The sequence below is a fragment of the Sander vitreus genome, chromosome 12, assembly GCF_031162955.1.
Source record: "Sander vitreus isolate 19-12246 chromosome 12, sanVit1, whole genome shotgun sequence".
Classification (NCBI taxonomy): Eukaryota; Metazoa; Chordata; class Actinopteri; order Perciformes; family Percidae; genus Sander; species Sander vitreus.
Genome location: NC_135866.1, coordinates 1375957 through 1398748, shown reverse-complemented (window position 1 = coordinate 1398748; position 22792 = coordinate 1375957). Strand labels below are relative to the sequence as shown.

The window sequence follows — 22792 nt, the reverse complement described above, 5'->3', positions numbered from 1 at the left end:
TTTGTCCGTGTATTAGCTTTAAATGTCCTACATTTAGTTTTGTAGACACGTTGTAAGCCTATTTGAAGCGATAGCCTACAAGTCACTTCATGTCTATATTTTCTCTTCCTACAATGAACAGAAATATATCTTAAATATATATATTTTACAGTAACTTTATTCAGGGCAACTCAATTGTAAACAATGTGGTTTGGTCCAGAGTAGAAACGGTCTTTAAAAGAAGACATTACAATACATTTCAATATACTAAAAACGTTTGTGTTATGCAGCAGTACAATTCTTACAATTTGCTCATTTCATGCTTTTAAAGATACATTTAAAGATTTTGGCCGCTGGTGGTTGACGCCGTGCATAGCGAATGCGGAAGTAGGTGGGACTGAATCATCTCGCTCCACCTGGACACTCTTTGACGTTAAACTGACTCGTCGTTCGACATTTTCGGCACAGCATCATCAGCGCTGACGTGAAACTACGTGTGCGAAGGCCGTCCACCCATACTGTCATTAGTGACGAGTCAGACTACGTAAAACTTCGGTAAGTCATGCAAAGCTGTCACATTTTTTGCTCCGCGCCAGTCGGCCAAAGTCGAGGGACAGTGGGCATACACGTCCGCGGTGCCGGACGGCTCATTCAAACTTTGCTTTGAGAACAGGCCGATCAACATGGAGTAAAAAAAACAATGTTCCCACTCGGCTCTGCTGGCAGTAGTTCCTTTCTGCTTAAGTTTTCAGAGCTGCGTCAAGCGTCAAGATGTCGGATGTTTGAGCGAAAGGTGTTTCTGTCTTCAAAATAAAATATTCCATATACGAAAATACTAATGGTTCAATTTTTGTTCCAAATTCCTCTTACATATAGCCTTTACTTTCTGTATTTGCTGTATTGCGTTGATAAAAGTATATACTCCTACTTTTCAAAATAAAAGTGTTTAAATGAAACAGGGGAAGTTATAGCCCACAGCTTCATTTTCACTTTGCATTAGGCCTTTGGTCAACTTGAAAATTCAAAGTGTACTTTATATTGCCTATATTGTCCTCTGCTTTGACACTTAACAGTAATTCTTTTAAATCTTGGGGCTTGGTGATATCCAGGACCTACAGTTCTTGAATTATGTTTTAATTGAACTTGTTTTAATTTCATTGATGTTGCATTATTATGGGAACACTTTCTAATCAGATGTTTCACTCCTTCAGTGGCAGATAGTAGACCACATGAACTTGAGATGTGAGTGTTTGAACGAATGTTTATCAGACAGGCCCATGTTCATTTTTGTGAACATATTTGGAAATACTTGATACAATCTCCTTGTGACTGTGACGCTGGCTGTTGACATCCGTCAGGTCTTTGTGATCTTCATCCTTCAAACTTACAGGCAACGCACGAGTAGACAGCACAAATGAAAGTATACTGAATCATTGTGTTCGGCTGTTCCAATGATGTATTGATATATTGGGGTTCCAGGGAAATGCTGTATCTAACTAGTCCTGGGAGAGGCAAGTTTGTTATCACATGAAAGGATAATCATTTGTTTGGGATCTCTGATAATGGTACTGGAGAACAAAATACAAGGAAGTATTAATACTCTTCTTGTGTGTATGTCTAGGTGACTGACTATGGATATATCAGTCTCGCCTCAGCTGGACAGCAGTTTGAACAACTCGGTGACAGATGGAGAGGAGAACTACAGTGAAGACAGTCTGTCTCCCCAGGTACACACACACACACACACACACACACACACACACACACACACACACACACACACCTAAAGTGTTCAGCAATTTAAACAGACAGAGAAGGTACTGCAGGGCATCACTGTCACTTCAACACTTCATGGACAATTGTTACACTTGTTCAGCATGTGATGTTTAAGCCGACGTTTAGACATTCCAGTCTATGATGTTTCACTAAGACTACATTTAAGTTTTGGTTTAAAAACGAATATCTTTTGTTACGTTTCCCCCTCTCATTCCCCCTGCTCTGGTGTTTCCCCCTCTCATTCCCCCTGCTCTGGTGTTCCCCCCTCTCATTCCCCCTGCTCTGGCGTTTCCCCCTCTCATTCCCCCTGCTCTGGTGTTTCCCCCTCTCATTCCCCCCTGCTCTGGTGTTTCCCCCCTCTCATTCCCCCCTGCTCTGGTGTTTCCCCCTCTCATTCCCCCTGCTCTGGTGTTTCCCCCTCTCATTCCCCCTGCTCTGGTGTTTCCCCCCTCTCATTCCCCCTGCTCTGGCGTTTCCCCCCTCTCATTCCCCCTGCTCTGGCATTTCCGAGCCCCTAAACCGGAGAAATTAGGAAACACTTCTGACCCTGTTTTGGTTTGGAATCTGCAGGGTTGTGTTTCAGTCTCAACGGCCGCAAACGGAGACCTTTGGCAACACCGAGACTGACGCCAACATTTTGCTGCCAAGGTTATGACGTCTTGTTCTCTCAGACTAAGATACTAATGTTAACATGGCAACTATCAGAGATGGGCGGAGTCTCCACGCTGCCTCCTGTTTATGCCCAGTATACCAGAATGCTGATGAGAAATGCAGTTTGGACGTGTTGGTTTAAATGGAGATTAGTTCTTCTACTGGAGCTAAAAACTGTTACGCTAAGATTGTGGGTAGTGTAGTACTTCTCTGTGACATTGTGAATTAAACAAGGTTGATTTCATATGGACTTGTGGCTTCTACAGGAGTAGAAACCTACGTTTTACAACCTCAGCTCGTGGTCAGTGTACCTTGGATGGTTTAGATGTACTAAATAACTATATTTAGTATGAGACAATAGACAACTATAAATCGGGGAATCTTTGTATGTGCGTGTGTCTGTTGTCTTTGAAATATCTCATGAACCGTTCATCCAATCTACTTCACACTTTGTTTTCCTGGGTACCAGATGAACTTGGGGTTTGGATTTTGGAGCAGTTTGGACAGCATAATTAAACACAATAAAGGTTTAGAAGAAAAAAAAGTAGTTGGCATTTTTACCGACACTTTATGTATCACACAAAAGCCAGACACTGTATCATACTTAATTGCTGTGAGCTGTAAATTCAGCACTTCTAAGCACACTTAGATTTTGCTGATTGGCTCTCATAATGGGATATTTCGTAAAAACATTCAGAATCTGCAACGTTCTCTGTCCGTCCGTTATGTTTACCCCTGTGGATCTTGGTGTGATTGTCTGGAGTTGTGCCTGCAGGTGTCAGTGGCAGGAGAGTCTCCTGGTGTGACGGTGGTCCAGCTGTGTGATGGTCAGACGGTGCAGGTCCAGGGGGTGATCCAGGCCCCTCAGACCTCTGTCATACAGTCCCCACAAGTCCAGACTGGTCAGGTGAGAGCATGCACTGGTCGCCGATGCCATGATTTGTACTCATATTAAGCTTCAGCTTATTTTTCTTAAACCGAGAACAGCCAATTGGCAACCATTTCGTGGCCTCTGGTTGCCCCCTTTGGCAACCACCTGTTCAATGTTTGAGTTTTTTTAAAATATAAAAACTAGGGCTGTCAATCGATTACAAATTTTAATCTAATTAATAACATACTCTGTGATTAATTAATCGAAATTAATCGCATACATAATTAATGGTGCCTGAACCGATACTTTTTAAGAAAGTAAAAAAAGAAAAGAAAAAAAAGGTACTAAACAACAGTTGGTGACATTAAAGAACGGCTTGTTTATTGCTAAGGCCATATGGTCAACATTAAATGACTTAATAATAATGTATAACAATAACAAGAACTTATTTCACTAGTAAATTGCTGTTGAACGACAAAAACAACAACCAGATGGGAAAAGGACATTTACAATAACTTCAAATGCACCACGAGGCTGTAGTTTACCAGTTTCATTGAATGCACCGTCTGTGTTGTTTCTCCGACGGCAGCTGCAGATTGTTACATCCCGGTGTTGAATCCTCTACAGTAAAACACAGTCACACTTTACACCGTTTAGCGTTAGCTGTCAGCATTTAACCCTGTTTAATCCAGCTACTAGCTAGCGGTAGGCTAACGTTAGCTGCTGTTGAGTATAGTGTTAACTAGCTAGCGGTAGGCTAACGTTAGCTGCTGTTGAGTATAGTGTTAACTAGCTAGCGGTAGGCTAACGTTAGCTGCTGTTGAGTATAGTGTTAACTAGCGTCATGTGCAGCGGTGTTTGTGTTTCAGAGCATCAGAGAGAAGAGCAGACATATCAGTGGCACCAGATTTCAGTAGCCAGGGTTGGCAGGAAGAAGATTTTTGTAAAGTAAATGGAAGTAAATGTTCCAATTAATGATCCAGGCAGAACATTCTCGTCTCCCTCCTTCATTTTACAGTCCAATGGAGGCTAGAACGGCTCCGGGTCAAACCTCAATATGGAATGGATTCATCTGCCTTATTTTTTTTGTTACTTTGACAGCCCTAATAAAAACAAATCAAGACTTACAAAACTGGAAAATCTTATTTCAAAAGAAGTCAATATTTTATTTGGTTGTCTCCGTAAAGTTGAAACACTACGTTTGTGCACAACACCACATTTCAGCTGTTATGCGACCGATTTCCACGCATGTGCGTTTGCCATGAAAAGATAGATACAGGCAAAGCAATTTTCTGTTCACGTTAACGACGCATGTTAGAATCCGGTGCTAATATGGCACCGGTGACCGGTATCTACCGAACAGAATAGCAACGCAGATTTCGGTGCCTCATTACCGTGCCACCTAAATGTCTGCGCTGCTCTCTGATGCTCCGAAACAGACGTTAAAGGCAACAGAGGCATCGCTGCATGTCACGCTAGTAAACACTAATAATGTTACACTTGGCAGCAGGTAACGTTAGCCTACCGTTAGCTACAGTAGTAACTGGATTAAACACGGTTAAAATGCTGACAGCTATACGGTGTGAAAGTGTGACTGCATTTCACTGTAGAGGATTCCAACACCGGGACGTATAACAGTCTGCAGCTAAAGACACAAACTAGCACTATGGTCACTGCTGTTGTCGGAAAAACAACACAGATGGGACTAAATGGTGCATTTACTTGAAACTGTTAAACCTCATGGTTTTCTCATCTGTTTGTCTTTTAACAGCAATTTACTGGTGAAAGAAGTAATTATTGTTGAACGTTATTGTTTTTACATTTTTAATAATCATTCAAATTCCCCCCTTTTTTTTGTGCTGATCCAAAAATTGATCCGATCCATGACTCAAAACCGTGAGCTGAACCGTGAGTTTTGTGATCGGTCGCAGCCCTATTTGAGAGGGATGGCAAATTATATTCCAAGCCATTATCTCATTGTTTCATTAAAACATGGCAACCGTATTGTCAATTTCGGTAACCAAAAGCTGATGCCTGGTTGCCAATTCGGCAACCACTTTAAAAAGTTAGCGTTGAGCCCTGGTAACGGACATCCATTAATATAAAAAAGTTACGCCCTAAAGCTTTAAGTCAAATTTAACAAACTAAAACTGCTGTAAACAAACCATGCCATGTGTAGGAAGTACTACAATGTCCCTGTAGTCTAATGCAGTGCATCTGTTAAGAGGATTAATGTGAGCAGTAGGATCTGAGATTTAAGCTCCGCAGTGTAACCTTCACATTGAGGAGACGTTGTTGCGTCTGGCCAGGAGGACAGCTCTACCAGCTGTAGACACATCAGACAACACTGACCTGTGGGCTGGAGCGGTGTGACGCTGGCCAAAAGTCACAATCGGATCGTTTCCCTCGAACAATGCGCTGTAGGCGCACAGATGTTTCCGTATTTGTTCAGCACTTGAAAAAATCAAAAACAGTTTGTAGATGGGAAATGAAATCAAATTTGATCAGATACCATGTTGCAGCAGATTTCCTCACAGGTGCAGCTTGGTTTGCAGAGCACAGGTTAATTTGTCATATCATGAAAAGTATCATTCAGAGGAAACGGGTCAGGAAGGACATCACAACTGTGAACTGCACCGTGAAGCAGCAGGTGTCTACCACAAAGTGGTTTTCTAACTGATTTCAACTCTTACTCTGTACTTCATATCAGTGACTTTCATCAGTAATACGTCCCACTTAATTGTGGTATTGGCTGAACTTTCACAATAACAATTACATTGTCACAGAAATGCACAGTTCTGATTGAGCCGGTGTATTAAAAGTTATATATTTGCTGAACATCCAGACTAAACGGTGTGCAGAAAAATTACAAATGAAGTCATTTTTCTACTTTTATTAGGCCTTACAAGAATAGGCATAACTTTCACTCACATAATAATCAATAGATGAACATAGACACATGCCTGTTTAACCTGGCATAAATCAGACTGGTCCTTTGTCTGGCGCAGACATTGTCCTCTAACAGGGCCAAAGCAGCCTTTGTGTTGATAATGCTCAACCATTACACACCAGTGTGTGAGTCATAGAAGCTTACTTAACCCTAACCCTTACATAACCCTGGCAGATTCCTGTTTGTTATTATTCCAACAATACCCTTTGGGTGGCAAAATGTAAACCTGTTTATTCATGCTGCAGGGAAATTATGCTTGGAGAAAAGAGGGCGTTAACTCACACATTCACGAATAATTACACCGTAGACAGATAAGACTCTCCGTTGAGTCTTGTGATGGTTTGGCTCAAAACAAAATGCTGCTTCGTTTCCTTCTCTTTCACAAGTTGTTGTATCAGACACATCCCAGAATACTCCCAGAGGTCTGTGTACGGAAAGCAGTGATAACAATTAACACCAAATATGTTGCCAACATTTTAAATAACTATATTGTGGGCAGAGGTGGAATGTAACCAAGTACATTTACTCAAGTACTGTACTTAAGTACAAATGTTGAGGTACTTCTTTCCTCCACTACATTCATCTGACAGCTTTAGTTACTAGTTACTTTACACATTAAGATTTTTGCACACAAAACACATGTAGTTTCTAAATACAGTCTGGTATAAAGTACTTGAAAGCAATACTCAAGTAAAAGTACAGGTATCTTACCAGAAAACGTCTTTACTAGAAGTTAAAGTCACCTTTTAGAATATAAACTTTGATTATGAACTTTATGGCCAAAGGTGTGTAACGTTATCTTCATCACCATCACTTCTATTTTAAAATTCTACTTAAGTACAGTAGCAAAGTATTTGTACTTTGTTACATTACAACACTGTATAAATATACGATGATTTATTATAAACTAGAGATGAACCGATTAACCGTCTGCTGACCTGGTGAATTGGCCGATTTTCACGTGACCGTCGACCGGCCATTTAGTCTGACATATGCTGATTTTATGCCCGTCAAATGCTGTAAATAAATAACATTGTAAAGGCTATCATACACAATGCATAGGAATTATATATAGGCTAGCAAATAATAACAATAAACCCACTATTAATTACATTATCTTAATGCAGTGTAACTACTGTAGCAGGTTAATAATGCACATAAAATACAAACGTGAGCGAGGGCGTTCAACAATCGGCATTATATTGAATCAACAGCCACGTGCAACCTAGCTAGCAGGTGACGAACACAAACAACGAAATCACCAGCTAACAATGAACCGACAATATAAGTTATACGACTTACAGTTCTCAAGGACGCACACACGCCATCTCCACTGTAAGTAAGTGCTTCACAATAAAATGTAATACAGTACAACAAATTAAAATACAAGAAAATGAAATACAAATAGAAAACATAAGAAACAACCATAAGAAACCCTCGACTAACTAAAAGCCTGCTTGAAGAGCAGAGTCTTCAGTTGCTTTTTAAAAGATTCAACAGAATTCACACAACACAGAAAGGGAGGCAAAGCATTCCCTAGCCTAGGAGCTACTGCTGGGAATGATCGGTCCCCTCTAGGAGCTACTGCTGGGAATGATCGGTCCCCTCTAGGAGCCACTGCTGGGAATGATCGGTCCCCTCTAGGAGCCACTGCTGGGAATGATCGGTCCCCTCTAGGAGCTACTGCTGGGAATGATCGGTCCCCTCTAGGAGCTACTGCTGGGAATGATCGGTCCCCTCTAGGAGCTACTGCTGGGAATGATCGGTCCCCTCTAGGAGCCACTGCCTGGAATGATCGGTCCCCTCTAGGAGCTACTGCTGGGAATGATCGGTCCCCTCTAGGAGCCACTGCCTGGAATGATCGGTCCCCTCTAGGAGCCACTCCCTGGAATGATCGGTCCCCTCTAGGAGCCACTCCCTGGAATGATCGGTCCCCTCTAGTTTTAAAATGAGTGCGGGGAACCACTAATAGCCTCTGACCTAATGACCTCAGACTATGGGTGGGAGTGTGAAGCTGAATCAAGTCAGAGATGTAGGGAGGAACTTGACCATGCAGGGCTCTAAAAGTAATGACCAGGATTTTAAATTGAATTCTATACTGGACTGGTAACCAGTGAAGTGAAGCTAAAACAGGCGTGATGTGTGCTCTTTTGTTAATGTGAGTTAAAAGCCTTGCAGCCGAGTTCTGAACAGCCTGGAGACGGTAAGGCTCCTTCTTACTCAAACAGGTAAAAAGACTGTTGCAGTAATCCAGACGAGAGGAAATGAAAGCATGAATGATAATCTCCAACTTACCCTTAGTCACAAAAGCTCTTAATTTGGAAATATTCCTCACTGGCTAGTTATCCCTCGGACGGCGAGTCTCTTTTTTTCCTTCTCTCACTTCTCCGCCGTGTGGCGCGCGTGCCCGCTCGTGGTGTGAAGTGCGTGTCTGCTCTGTTCTCCGACATGCACTTTAACAATCACTGCTTATAGACGGCCTTTTGTACAAATGCATTACCTGTTTTCCCTGTTTTCATACAGAAGTTTAGTTTGCTAAATATATCACATTTGTTTAGTTGGATATTGGATGTGAAAAGAAGGAAATGGTTCTTCCATAACATTGCACTTTAGATGTGTGTGAAGTATAGTGTGAGTAATTTATATAGTTCTATTTTATAGCGATCAATTTTCTGTTAAAAAAATGTCCTATGTTCTATGCAAAATGTAAAATGTTCTATTAAAGAAAAGATATAAATATATATAAATAAATATTTGTGTGTGCTGTAAAGTGGTTAGAAAATATGAAATCGGAATCGGCTAAAATCGGTATCAGCAGGTCAGACTCAATGAAAAATCGGAAATCGGAATTGACCTAGAAAATTGTAACCGGTGTATTATAAAGTAAACTAGCCAACAATATAATGGCCTATATGTCCAGCTGAAATGATTAAACACACAACTGTTTGGATCCTTTACACTTTCTAAAATGGGAGGAATTTTATGCATTGAGTACTTTTACTTTTGATACTTTAATTACATTTTCCTGATTATACTTGCATACTTTTACTTAAGTAACATCTTCAATGCAGGACTTTTACTTGTAACAGAGTATTTTTTTTACAGTGTGGTATTAGTACTTTTACTTAAGTAAAGGATCTGAATACTTCTTCCACCAATATACTATGGGTTACTGTACTCACCACGTTGAAATACTGCGTGTACTCTCCAGATTGCCACTGTAGGAGAGCTGGAGGATGACGAGTCAGTCACAGACACCCACAAGAGACGGGTGCTTCTCTCCAGGCGTCCATCTTATCGGTGAGAAGACGTTAACATTAAACAAGAGCGTGATAAACGGCACAGAGTGTGTCAAGGGTAACGCTGATAATGTTGAACTGTCTGTGTGGAATCACTCTTTCTTCTCCCACAGAAAAATATTTAATGAGCTTTCATCGGATTCGCCGGCAGTTCCTAAAATCGATGAAGAGAAGACGGAGGAGGAGGTGGCAGTGGTCTCCAGCGCTGCCTCAGCATCAGTACCAACCTCCATCTACCAGACCAGCTCAGGACAATATAGTCAGTACACACATGAACAGGGATACTAGCCTCAACACATGCAGTTTTTGGTTCATCCACCCTCTCAGTCTACTGCTCTATAAAATAAGATAGGATAAGATAAGATTAGATTAGATAGATAGACTTTTATTGATCCCAAATTGGGAAATCTGAGTGCTACTGCAGCAAAATATTAGCCTGGTTGACACCAGACCCTTCTCAGTTGTAACTGAAAGTGGACTCGCGGAGCAAATCTCAAATTTTCCGGAAGTTCGTCAGGGTTTTCCCAGGCTAGCAAAATATCAGACACACAGCACACATACAGAATATACAAGATATAATAACTAGGAACAACAAATATTCAAAAAATAAAATGAAAAAAATACAACATCTATACAAGTTGGGAGAAGAAAATGTACAACTACTTAAATAGTATTTATAAAGATGTAAGTAAACCCCATGTTTCTGCAAGTTGCACTTGCAGAAACATGCAACACTTGCACTTGAGTCTTATCTAACACTCAGTGTTGAAGTGTTAAAAAGTTATATTGTCTGTGGTATGACCAGTGGGGGGGGGTTATCCATGATAGATAACGGTCTGTTCAGTGACCTCCTCTCCACCACAGCTTAAAAAGTCTCCTGTTTGCAGCCAATAACGGAGCCAGCCTTCCTGACCAGTTTAAGAAAAGATAACATAAGATATGATAGACTTTATTATTCTCACAATGGATCATTTCCCTTGTTACAGCAGCTCAGAAATATTCACACCCATCAGAATAAGACAAATACACATTCAATAGACAAAGGAACAATATACAAAAAGTATTATAAGAAATAGAAAAAATAGAATAAGAGTAATGATAATTATAGTTATGTGCACACTTTAAACACTCTTTTTATGAACAGATAAAAAATAAAAATAAATATATACAGGTAGAGTGTTGTATTTATTTACAACATTGGTCCATTGTGGCCATGTAAATATGTCATTTTCTATATATAGAGTAGCAAAGTGGATGGAACTGTGGGCTTAACTGTGGGCCCCTTCAGAACACAAGACAAAGGTTGCGTCTGAAATTGCATACTCTGCAGTACATACTCCATATGTAAACTATCTTTCATCATACATTTGTGTAAATAAACTGTAGTGTGTATCTTTTCGGGCACACTAAGCCGTAATTTTCAATGCCACTTCCTGCCATTGGAGACGCGTAACCATGGTCACCCCTGCTCACCTCAGCCCTGGCGACATTATTGACATTACAGAGCTCATTGGTTTCTGTCCTGACTTGTTATGAACGTTGTCGTTACTTCCGCATTGCATTGTGGGATTCTTATGCCGGTATAGTGTCCAGTGTTTGTATTCTGTAATATTTCACCTGAAAGGAATATGCAATTCACATACTATTTGTTTCATACTAAGGTTTCTGACATACTAAAAAAATCTCACATACTGTTTTAGCCGACTGAATAGCATGTTAGTATGGGATTTTGGACGCAACCAAAATAAGAGCTTACTTGCAGAACGTAAATTCGATTTATTGCACAGCCCTATTTACAAGTGCTCCAACTATTGGTCATCTTACATTTTCTATGAGAAACATGAATGAAACCTGATGATATCTGACATAACATAACTCCCACGTTGCTACTCTGCTGACCCCACACAGTTGCGATCACCCAGGGGAGAGCCATCCAGTTGAGCAGCCCTGGAGTGGAAGGCCTCCAGGGGGCCCAGACTCTGACCCAGCCTGGAGCCACAGTCCTGCAGTGTGCTGCTCCGCCCGGAGACTCCCCACAGCAGTTCTACATCCAGGGAGGACAGGTGCTTGTCCAAGGTAGGCTTCAACCCATTTAGAAATTTTTTCTACACTTATTTTTTTATTTTTTATATTTTATCAGGGAGGGTACGAACCCCTAGCCTGGTCCTACTAGACTCTGGTCCATTTCATTTGTACAGAGAGTCTGGCCACTCTCCATTGACAAGTGTTAACTTCCTTGAAGGCGGATACTCTGGTGAAGTTTAAAACTATTGGATCTGCCCAGAGCCACTCTGGATCTGCCGTAACCAATCGCTAACGTTTGGCCATGGCGTCGGCTTAGCATCGCTAGCGTTCGCCTTAGCCAACTCCTTCTCCATTAAAGGTGCTGTAGGTAGGATTGTGAAGATCCAGGACTTAGCCAAAAAATGTGAACATCGACAACTTGTCAGTCCCTCCCCCCTTTCTGCTAAAGTCCAAAACGGTCTCCTCAGCCCCTCCCCCCACAAGGGAGAATGAATGTGTGTGTATGAGCAGTGATTGACACGCAGTTAGACACCCCCCCCTGGCCCTGATTGGTGCATCTGAACAGGGAGCGGTGGATTTTTGCAAATCACACTCCAGGCTGTAGGTGGAGCCAGAGGAGCTGGATGTTTTTTTTCAAATGACCTGCTTCATGTAGTTCTACTGGAACATAGGGTCAGTTTCAGCAAATATGACAGGAAGTTAATTTTATAAGACTTACCTACTGCACCTTTAACGGAGCGAGCTGGAAAATCAAACTGTTCCCCAACCCCGTGGGGAGGAGGGCCACAACATCATGGCCACCAACACAACTCAGCAAAGATTGTTCTTGCTCTGGCTTGAACTTCTGGATAGTCGGCAGCGTTGCCACAACGGACCGAATGGCTTCGCTCGCATCTTTCTCCGCCGCCATTAAGGAACTACAACTCAAACTAGTGCACAACCTCAACGTCAACGTTCTCAGCCACTCCCTCTGTTCGCTGATTGGACCAGTAAAGATTTGACCGGAGAAAACCCGCGAATATACCACAAACCCAGACGACGTACTGAAGGAAAATGAAAATTGAGCGGAAGTACATAGGAGGGCGGAGCCAGGCTAACGGAGACCCTAAAGGGACATGGGATTTTTTCTTTTCTTCTGGTGTGCACAAGATTTTGCTAACCTTAAGGCCATTTTATGCTTCTGAGGAGGCTCCACACAGAGCTTTTTCCGTATCCTACGTAAGTGGCCTGGGGTTTAAAGTGTCTCCCCTGTTCTTTCTGACCAAGGTGAGACATCTGTAGCAGGAAAAGTTAACCTTCTCCTTGATTTCATGTTGTTTATGGAGGAGAACCAGGAAATGAGTAGGGGGACGCTACCAAGCCAAGCAACGTTGCGACCTGCGTCACTGCGACGTGTAGTTAAATTTTTCGAGAGGTGCACGTCAGGCTACGGCGTATGGTCCGGCGTAGGTTTGTGTCTTCACGTACCTACGTGCGTAGCAACGGCGTAGATTTTACGCAGAAGCATGAAACAGCCTTTAGATTCATTGCGCACCAGAAAGTTTGTCGTGCGCACAAGAAAAAAAAAGTCCTGTCATGTCCCCTTAGGAGCGCCATAGTACGGCATAGGGACATCATACATAGTTCAAGACAATCAAGTAACTTACAATTCTTCCAGTGTAGATACACATACAGTACATAATGATACAATAACACTCAGACAATTGCATCAAGCCATGAGTCAAAAAAAGCTTTCCTTGCATCTATCGTTCTCCCTTTCATTTTACCTTAAAGGTGCAGTATGTAATACTGACAGCTAGTGTTTAAAATAGTTACTGCAGTACAAATTCAAAATACTGGAGAGAGTCGTCTCCCCCGCCCCCTCCTCCCCAGTCTCAAAGATCACGGAGGTTGCCAGGCTGAGGCCACAGCATCCACAACAATGTTGGTAGATGCTTGTCTCACATAGCCAGACATTACTCCACAGCACAGCGGAGTAGCTAACGTTATTTGCTGGCTATATTGACATGAAAGCCCGTGCTCACGCGGAGCTCTGTACTACCACTAAAAACACCACTACCTTGCCGTCCTTTCCACCCGACTGAACACACTTTATTGGCTTAGAATTACGGCAACAATCGCTAAACACACTGCAAACTCACGGTCCTCTCTTCTTGATTTACTGCCCCCCTCTCTTGGCTTAAAATAACTCACCGTTGTTGGCTACGGCCGCTGAACAGGCTACACGTTGTAAACAGCTGTGGCCTGCTTGCCTGCTCCTCCGGTAACGTTAGCAGTTAGCAGGGTTAGCATGGCGGTGTTAGCCATGACCAGTCGGGATCACTTTGCTGGCTGTGTCTCAATTGTTTTTGCGAGTAACCAACCCGGGTACTCTAGCTATATAATTCAACGTGAGTACACGGATGTTGAAATGACATAAAATGCCCGTCCCTTGTAGCCGTGATAAATTAGCCTGAAGCTAATGCTTACCTGTTCAGGAGGAAATTAGCCAACTCGCCGTCCTTGGGCTCTAAGCTGTCTCCATCTTTCAAATACATCTCCGATATTTACCCGGGGTTTGTAACGTCTCTGGTCACGCAACTGTTAGAAACATAGTAGAATCTATCTCCGTTGATCCTGTTGGTTTGTTTGCTGCTTTCATGGCTGTAGTAACGTTCCAGCTGTAGCGTGCTGGGTTTATGTTTCTACAGGTGTATCTGGCAACCCGGCCTGGCTGACAAACTGGGCAGTTGATACCAACACACAGGCCAAAATACAGACATTACGTCACAGAACGGAAATTTCAAAAGGAGAAAATACTGGCATTAGCATTGTTGTCAGAAAAAATAGTATTTCAACTTAGCATGTTTCCTTAATATCTAATGACGCATTGGGGTCATTTTTGGATTTAATACAGTAAATATATTACATATTGGACCTTTAATCAACTATAAACATTTTAACAAAGGATGTCACTCATTCAGTTATGAAAATCTGCTACACAACACGGGTCTCCTCAGTAGGTCAGTCTAATGGCAATTCAGCAAGGTGATTAAAGCAGGTCTGGTCTCCGCGGGCTAATGTACCTGTCCCATTTTGAACGTAACCCCTTCAATTTTTTTTTATTGCATTTTTATAGGAAATGTTAGTCTCTCCATAATGTAAATTTCATGAATAATTTTTAACCAATCGTAATGTTGGAGCATCTGGTTGCTGATTTTGAAATTGCATGTGCACGAGTCTATAAAATTTGGGATTGTGTACATACAGGAACATGTATGGGAATAACAGGAACATGTATGGGAATAACAGGAACATGTATGGGAATAACAGGAACATGTATGGGAATAACAGGAACATGTATGGGAATAACAGGAACACGTAGGGGAATAACATTCATCTCTACAGTCACATAGCATAAATTGAGGCTAAAGTGACAATCTGTGTGATTTAAATTTAACACCGTCATCCTGAATTAAAAAACTGGGATGAGGCCGAGAAAAAAATTGAGGGACTGTGTAAAAAGAAAATGTAGTGAAGTTCTCTTTTAGCTGTAAATAAGTGTCAGTATTAATGGGGATTTTAATATGACAAATAGGGCTACACGATATGAGGAAAATATCTAATTGTGATTGTTTTGACTAATATTGCGATTGCGATGTGATTCACGATATTGGAGGGAATGATCCTTTTTTGTATCATTATTTAAAGAAATTTAAATGATAGTGTGATTTTTGCAAGGATCTGTACCAAACAAAGATTGTTTTTTGTAGTCTGTAGGATAGGATTTGGAGGCCAGGACATCTCTGCAGCACCACAATACTTCATTCAGAATGGTTTGACACATATTTTGCCTTTAACAAATACTACGCCCACGCTGCGATTTTGATATTTCACTGGTCTATATTGCAATTTCGATACAATTGCGATTAATTGTGCAGCCCTAATGACAAGTACACATTGGTTCTGTAATGTCAGCTGTCTTTGTTTGACAGGAAACTTTTGAATGACACTCGTTTGATGCCTTAAACCTGTTTTATTACAATTTGTATTAAATCAGTGAAAAAATGGAGACAGGGCTTACATACTTGTGCTTATTTGGCACCATCAGCACCATCAGTGTTTGCTTTCTCATTTGTGTTTGGTGATCAGCTGGGAATGGGCTTGTCTGCTCTTGCGCTTTGCTTTGTTGTTGTTGTTGTTGTTGTTGTTGTTGTTGTTGTTGTTGTAGTATACACCGATCCTTTTAGTGCGTTCCATTTGTACTCAAAGTTGGAAACGCCCCCTGACCTTGGATTACAGAGCTCGGGAACTCGGGCAACCACCGAGTGCCCGAGCTATAAATCCAACATGGCTGTTCAGTGCATCAACAGTTGTGAAAACTGTAGTAACATACAGTTATAAGCACTTCTGTCTTATTTGTGTCTCACTTAATCACTCGTACACGCAGCGGTATCCAACTTCTATCTGTGGACATGTTGCTACGCTGTTTGTATGCACAAAAATCAGCGTAATGTGTTGTTATAAACTAGCATTGCTAACAATGGCTAACCTGGCTGGAGCTAATGAAAACAATGAAAATCCGACTTGTAAATGGTTTGCATTCAACTTGGTCGTAACGTCATTCCCAGCTCAGAAATGGGCGGGAACAAGGAAATGTCTGAACACAATGGAAGCTGCTCGATCTGAGAAACCAGGAAGACTAGTGTATAGGCAGTAAGGCTTCTAGGTCTTAAATCATTTTAAACAGTTCTTAATTTCCCTACGTCCATGTAATATTCCCTCTAATGCTCATTGAAAGGTTTTTATTTTATTCTGTGCTAGTTCTTTCTTACGATAGTCCAAATATAGTTTGCTGTATATGTACAGATCATTATTGCTCCATGCCGCTTTTTATTCAATTTGAACACATTTATTTACTTTGCAAGTATGTTTGTGACTCTGCATTTCGTTGTACTTTTATGTCGTGATATAGGTCTTAAATTAAATTCAAAAAGGTGTTAAAAAGTCTTAAATTTGACTTGGTAAAACCTGCAGAAACCATGAAAAAGCAGTCTTCCAGCAGAGATCCATCAGGCAACCGAGTGTTTAAACAGCAAATATAATCTTTTCACAGGCTTTGTTAAATAACTGTTTCCCTGTAGAATTCAGTTAGATTAGTTGTGGACATGTTGTGATGACTTTATACAAATAAAAGCAAAAACCTCAATTATCTTTATTCTCTCTGTGATCCCTCCTCCCGTCTGTTAAGACACAAACACACACAGAATGCCTCCAATCAGGGCGCTCAACAGCGTGCACGGCAGCCACTCGGGACACAATATCCTCTTGTTTGTTGAGCAACTCTCCAGTTGCGTCACCATTGCTAAAAATACAACCCCTGCACTACCACCTCCCCCTTCGGCTCCCCCTCCCCCCCTCCCTCCCTCCCTCCCTGCCTGCTTGCAACAGCTCTGTGTGGTTCTTTACTTCACCATCTTATCTGCGGGGGGGAGGGGGGAGGGACTAATCCAGGGTGTTTTACTGACTTCAGCGGGGCAGGAGTGATGTCATTGTGATGTCAATGCCTGTAATTGTAATCGGGCTGCAAAGTTCACGAATTGACCACTCGGTTGCAGAGAGAGCTGAGAGGGAAAAGGGAGAAGGAGACAGAGAGGTTGTAGTGAAGCGAGGAGGAATAGGAGCAGACCAGTGTCTCTGTGCTGAGGTGCTTTGCTGCCGCGGTGCTGGATTATTGGAAACAAGAGATGGCTGTGACTGGGGATGAGACGGAGTCAGGTAGAGTTTCTCTCATCCATATGTTTACTCTTGTAAAAGTCACTTTTCTTTTACTCTTGACATATGTATGCATTTATTTGCATATGCTGTCAGCTATGTTTCCCAATAAGGATTTTTAAGTATTTCTAAGCAGAATGAAAAGAATACGATAGACTGTGAATTTGACGACTATTTTTTCCAACTGGAGAGACAACACTCAAGGAAGATTTATGAAATTTGAATGACTTTTGAATGACTTTTACTTTGTGCATTGTGAGGTTGAGGAGGAGACATACCACAGATTGGACCACAGGAAAAGCGCTACAACAGGTCAGGGCAGAGTTGTCAAAGAAAAAAAAGGAGAAAACAGCTTTCAGAGGTTGACAAGCGCTTGGTTAGTTCGCTCCACTATGTTCCTGTCAGTCTGTATCTCGCTGTAACACACACACACACACACACACACACACACACACACACACACACACACACACACACACACACACACACACACACACGTCACAGTCTGTTCTCTGAACCAGTCCACTGGCTGTCAGGCAGACAGGCAGGGAGGAGGGGGGGGCGGGCGTTAGTGGGAGGGGGAGGGGGGGGTGGTAAGATAGTTGTCAGTTTGACGTCACTCCGGCTTCCTGGAACAGAGGCCAGGCAGGGAAGAGAGAATGTAAAACGGGCGAGTGAGACGCACACACTGACGTAAGCACAGCGCGAGTCACAATGACAGAGAAAGAGAGGGACTGTGTGTGTGTGTGTGTGTGTGTGTGTGTGTGTGTGGACAGAAGAGAGGGGGCGTAGATAGAAACTTCTCAGGAACAAAGTGAAGAAACGAATCTGAAAAGGTGAGAGACAGCAGCTACCTCACTGATGACTCAACTCAAACAGCACATTAACCACATCCAGGAAGCGGTTTTTTCCAGAATCACTTTTAATGACCCAACAAATACACTGCTGGTTATCATTAGCACACAGTAGTTCACATTGTGGGTAAGTATTTAAAAACACTTCAGTTCCAAAACACTGGCTGCTACTGTAGTGTGCCGCGCTGGTGGAAGAAGTATTCAGATTCTTTACTGTAGTAAAAGTACTAATACCACACTGTAAAAATATTCTGTTACAAGTAAAAGTCCTGCATTGAAAATGTTACTTAAGTAAAAGTCTGTAAGTTTCGAAAATGTACTTTAAGTATTAAAAGTAAAAGTACTCAATGCAGAACTCTCCTCCCATTGTAGAAAGTGTAAAGGATCCAAACAGTTGTGTGTTTAATGGTCTGATCATCTCAGCTGGTTATATGTTTGGGTAGTTTAATTTATAATAAAACATTGTATTTTATAAACTACATGTGTTTATGTAAAGTAACTAGTAACTAAAGCTGTCAGATGATGTAGTGGAGTAAAAAGTACAATATTTCTCTCTGAAATGTAGCGGAGTAGAAGTAGAAAGTGGCATGGAAAGAGAAGACTCAAGTAAAGTACAAGTACCTCAACAGTACTTGAGTAAATGTACTAAGTTACATCCGACCAGTGGTGTGCTGCTAACACTCAGGAGCTCCTCCCTAACTGACCAGAGTAGCCTCAAACCACACTGACTTCACTTTCTCCTGTTCTAGCCACTTGAGACTAATCCGACATCATAAATGACTTCATTCAAGAGCATAAATGATTGAATAGTACTCCTGACACCTACTAACGCATGGGACAAAATATACTTTGTGTTTTAAAAGAGAAGTTTAAGGTCTGTTGTTTTTTTGTGTGTTTTATTTTGCTTTTGCGCCAGCCTCTAGTGCCCATTAGAGGACCTGCAGCCTAAGTCATGCTCTAAAAATACAGAAAGTGTATGAAACCCATGACCTAAACAGTCATACATTCATTGTCATTGTGTTACTTATGGATGGGATTATAATTAAAACTTTAGAGAACCAATGATTTCCCTTTTTGCTGGGGACCCCCTGGAACCTTCTAAAGGGAAGCACTGCCCTAAAAGGTCCTTGCTTGATAATGCATGATGTAAAAAGAGGAAATTATGATGAAATTATGATGATAATCCCCCCCCCCCCCCAACAAGTCAGATCATTTAAGAACAAATACCTGTCCACAGGACGGTCGTGGCTGCAGGAAATTCATCTTTTAAGGCAGGAAGGAGAGCGGATAAGCACTCTTGGCTGAAGTTGCTGTCTAACATCCTCTGTTGAAACACATTCATGTTTACTGTCGTGTTAAGGTGAAAATGTGAAGAAACACACTGTGTGACTGAATAGATAGTCAGTCAAATTGGAAAAATCTAAAAAGAAAATGTCCTTTAATGGATCACATTTGTATTATACTGTAAAAGAGAAGTAATGGCAACAAAAGTTAAAGTTCCAGGCCTTGGAGTCCTAATGCTGTTTGTCCATCTCCCCCCCTGCAGCTGCCACAGGAGACATCCCGGCCTACCAGCTGCGTTCGCCCAACTCGGGCCTGGCGCACAGCATCGTGATGGCTGCGTCCCCGGGCACCATGCAGAACCCTCAGCCCCAGCACACTGAAGACATCACCCGCAAGAGGGAGGTCCGACTGATGAAAAACAGGTAGGAACTGGGGCCAAGAGATGCAAATCTGGAGAAAATGAGCTCATGTTCATTCCACAGAGATGTCATTACAAGCAAGAGTATTTAGAGCAAGGGTGTCAGACTCAATTTCACTAAGGGCCACACTGGAAATGATGATCACAATACATGTTGAGTTTATTGACATGCTTTTATTTATCTAAAAAAGTCAATTAACTTTGTATTATTGCATGTCTCATATAGCTTTGTCCCATACAGTTTGGTCACCATAAAACCCTAGAAACAGATTCTTAGCCATTGGAGAATTTAGCAAGTTATGAAAAACAAAGACATTTTTTTTAGAAAGCAGCCCCCAGCCTGAATGTTAAAGAACTCTCTGCTTCTGGGGGGAATTCTGAGTCTCAAAGTCAGCACGTCTGTCAAATTCTGCACAGCAGTGTTGCATAATTACAGTATGAAAAACAGTTTCCTGATTTTTTTTTTTTTTTGGTGTGGTGCACTAGTCGGGCCAAAATTTTCTGCGGGCCGGATCAAAATATGCAAGGGGCCGGATTTGGCCCCCGGGCCTTGAGTTTGACACGTGCCTTAGAGTCTTATTTTCTATCCTGCAGTCATTCTGTAATATTTATCCACAAGGTGAATCTCATTTTGGGATTAAAAATGTCTGTCCTACTGCTAAATATGGTTACAACAACAAGTTGCCATTTACAACCATGTTTGAAGGAGTTCCGAATGCATGCACTGAAATTTAAAGACATAACCAGGGCCCCATAGACTTTTTTGGTTGCCAAAGCGACAAGTCACAAGTAGTGTAAAGGGCAAAGCTGCAGCGTAGTGCCTTTGTAGATGTGCAAATGTTTCCAAACCACGTTATTGTTCATGATTGATAGGGAAATGTCAGCAGGTGAGCAAATGTTTGCCAGGGAAAATATGGACATACACCTGGAAGCAGTTTAACAATAAAAGCTGAACTTGACCGCCTTAAAAACATCCCTTGGATTGTGCATAGCTTGTGTTTTGTCTGGAGCCTAAATCCCATTTTCATCAAGCGACTCAAATCTCTTTTGTCCCTCTCTTCCTCTCCAGGGAGGCAGCCCGCGAGTGTCGCAGGAAAAAGAAAGAGTATGTCAAATGTCTGGAGAACCGCGTGGCTGTGCTGGAAAACCAAAACAAGACCCTGATTGAAGAGCTGAAAGCACTGAAGGACATTTACTGCCACAAAGCCTAGCAGCGGCGGCCGTTTGTGGTCACGAGCCGAAGACAACCGTTTACAAACTGCTACAGCAAATCCAAGAAAAAAAACAAAAAAGACTCTGCTTTGACCGTCTTTGTGTCTGCTCACTCAGGCCTGGTTTACGCTGAGTTGAGAAGTGTCCGGGGGAATTGGAACAGCTTGAGCTTGCCAGTTTCGCTCTTGTTCTCATCTTCCGTTCTGCGTGCACACTGTGCTTGCTGTTGCTTTTGTGCGCGGGGCGAAGCCAGCCAATGACAGCCAGCTGAAGAAGAGGAACAGGAAGAAAGGAAAAACAGGTGCTTCCTGAAAATGTACCGCTCGAGCACATTACGAAAAGAAAAAAAAAAAGGCCATGTTTGGTCAGCCAGGTCTCACTCCCAGACAGTTTGTCTGAGGTCAGACGCAGATCCAACACCAGCTGCAACCAGGCAACTCAACCTAATGTACTCGGTAATGTCATCTGTGGCGTTTACGCTTCTGTTTTTGGGTCGTTTTCATGCATTCCTTCATGTGAAAGACGCAGAATATCTTCAGGCATTTCTGTCATTGTAGTGATTACCTGGATTTCATCAACTTGTTTTCAGTTTGTATGGAAGTTCTTGATTTGGTCAAAAAGGTTTTGTTTTTTCAAAAAGAAAAATTCAAGCTTGAATTCAAGATGAAAATCCTCTTATGTTTGGCAGTTTATGCACAGAACTGCGACATATATGTCAAGCCAATGCACAGGGGCCGTATCTGAGTCAGAACTTGGTTAGCAAGTTATTTTTCATTAATAAAGTGAGTTGATTGTTGTATTTGAAATGACAGAGCACAACTGCTCTTTAGTCAATGCACAGAAAGCACCAACGTGTCCATGTGGATATTATGAGGATGTATATGCTATTACATTTATTTGAAGAATTTCACTCCACAGGTTTATATTATCTTCTACAAAGCAAATGTTTAACCTTTTAACGTGTTGTGAAACATGTTAAAAAAAACTGAAATTCTCTATTCTATACCGAAAACTCAACTTTTGTAAACCAACAATCTTAAGATGATTCATAACTCCCAGAATAAGTGCTGCGCTTCAACGTCACGCAAGTCTTGTTGGAATGATGGAGATCATTGTGGTATAAAACTGTATTTACATGATTATGGCTAGATATTAAAATGCTCTGTTTCAAGGGTGATGCCAATTTCTTTTCTCTTTTTTGTTTGTATGTAAAGACTTTTTATTTGAATGGTAATACATCATCTTGTGTTAATGTTTCTGGTGATTGTGATCTTCTGTCTCTGTAGTTGTGGAGTATATTTTATTGAAAGGATAGAAAGAGCTGATAAGAGACAGATCTCTTATGATCTATATTTAAGTAACAGTTAAGGTATTGGAACTAGTGTTCAGCTCCTTGACAACAGAATGGCTGGCAGTCAGCCGACCCGTCATGGTTCTGTTGGATTCTATAAAAAAGCAGGTAATAACACAAGTCAGCTTTTCTTTAATATCAACTGAGTTAAATTTCTCTGCATGTATTTTCTTTTTGCTGTATCAAATGGCTCTATATTTTCCCAGGTGGTCTCCTCCTAGTGTACTTTCTTGTGTGAATTGTAAAACCAAAACTATTTTTGTTTCTCTAATAAAACATTCAAATGTGACATGGATTGTGACTTATTGCTCACCCATCTTCCTCCTCGCTAGGATTCAAGACAACCTTTAATGTAGGTGCAGATAGAT

General features: G+C 41.6%; 1 protein-coding gene across 4 annotated transcripts; it reads left to right on the top strand.

The window, feature by feature from the left end:
• The first annotated feature begins 428 nt into the window (after positions 1–428).
• Positions 429–22713, top strand: crema (cAMP responsive element modulator a). Of its 4 annotated transcripts, none has more exons than XM_078265180.1 (8): positions 429–534; positions 1601–1706; positions 3182–3313; positions 9439–9527; positions 9640–9785; positions 11435–11602; positions 19706–19865; positions 20931–22713. In XM_078265180.1, exons 2-8 carry the CDS (start codon positions 1611–1613, stop codon positions 21070–21072), a joined length of 933 nt encoding a protein of 310 aa, XP_078121306.1. In that variant the 5' UTR covers positions 429–534; positions 1601–1610; the 3' UTR covers positions 21073–22713. The 4 variants fall into 4 exon arrangements, with proteins under 4 accessions (XP_078121306.1, XP_078121308.1, XP_078121307.1 ...); XM_078265182.1 differs by lacking the exon at positions 429–534 and adding an exon at positions 750–772; XM_078265181.1 differs by lacking the exon at positions 429–534 and adding an exon at positions 1373–1490.
• Positions 22714–22792: the final 79 nt, after the last annotated feature.

Coding starts and splice junctions, on each gene's coding strand:
- crema (XM_078265180.1), top strand. CDS start 1,611: ATGGATATATCAGTCTCGCCTCAGCTGGACAGCAGTTTGAACAACTCG. Junction 3,314..9,438: donor CACAAGTCCAGACTGGTCAG/GTGAGAGCATGC, acceptor TGTACTCTCCAG/ATTGCCACTGTAGGAGAGCT. Junction 11,603..19,705: donor AGGACAGGTGCTTGTCCAAG/GTAGGCTTCAAC, acceptor CCCCCCCTGCAG/CTGCCACAGGAGACATCCCG.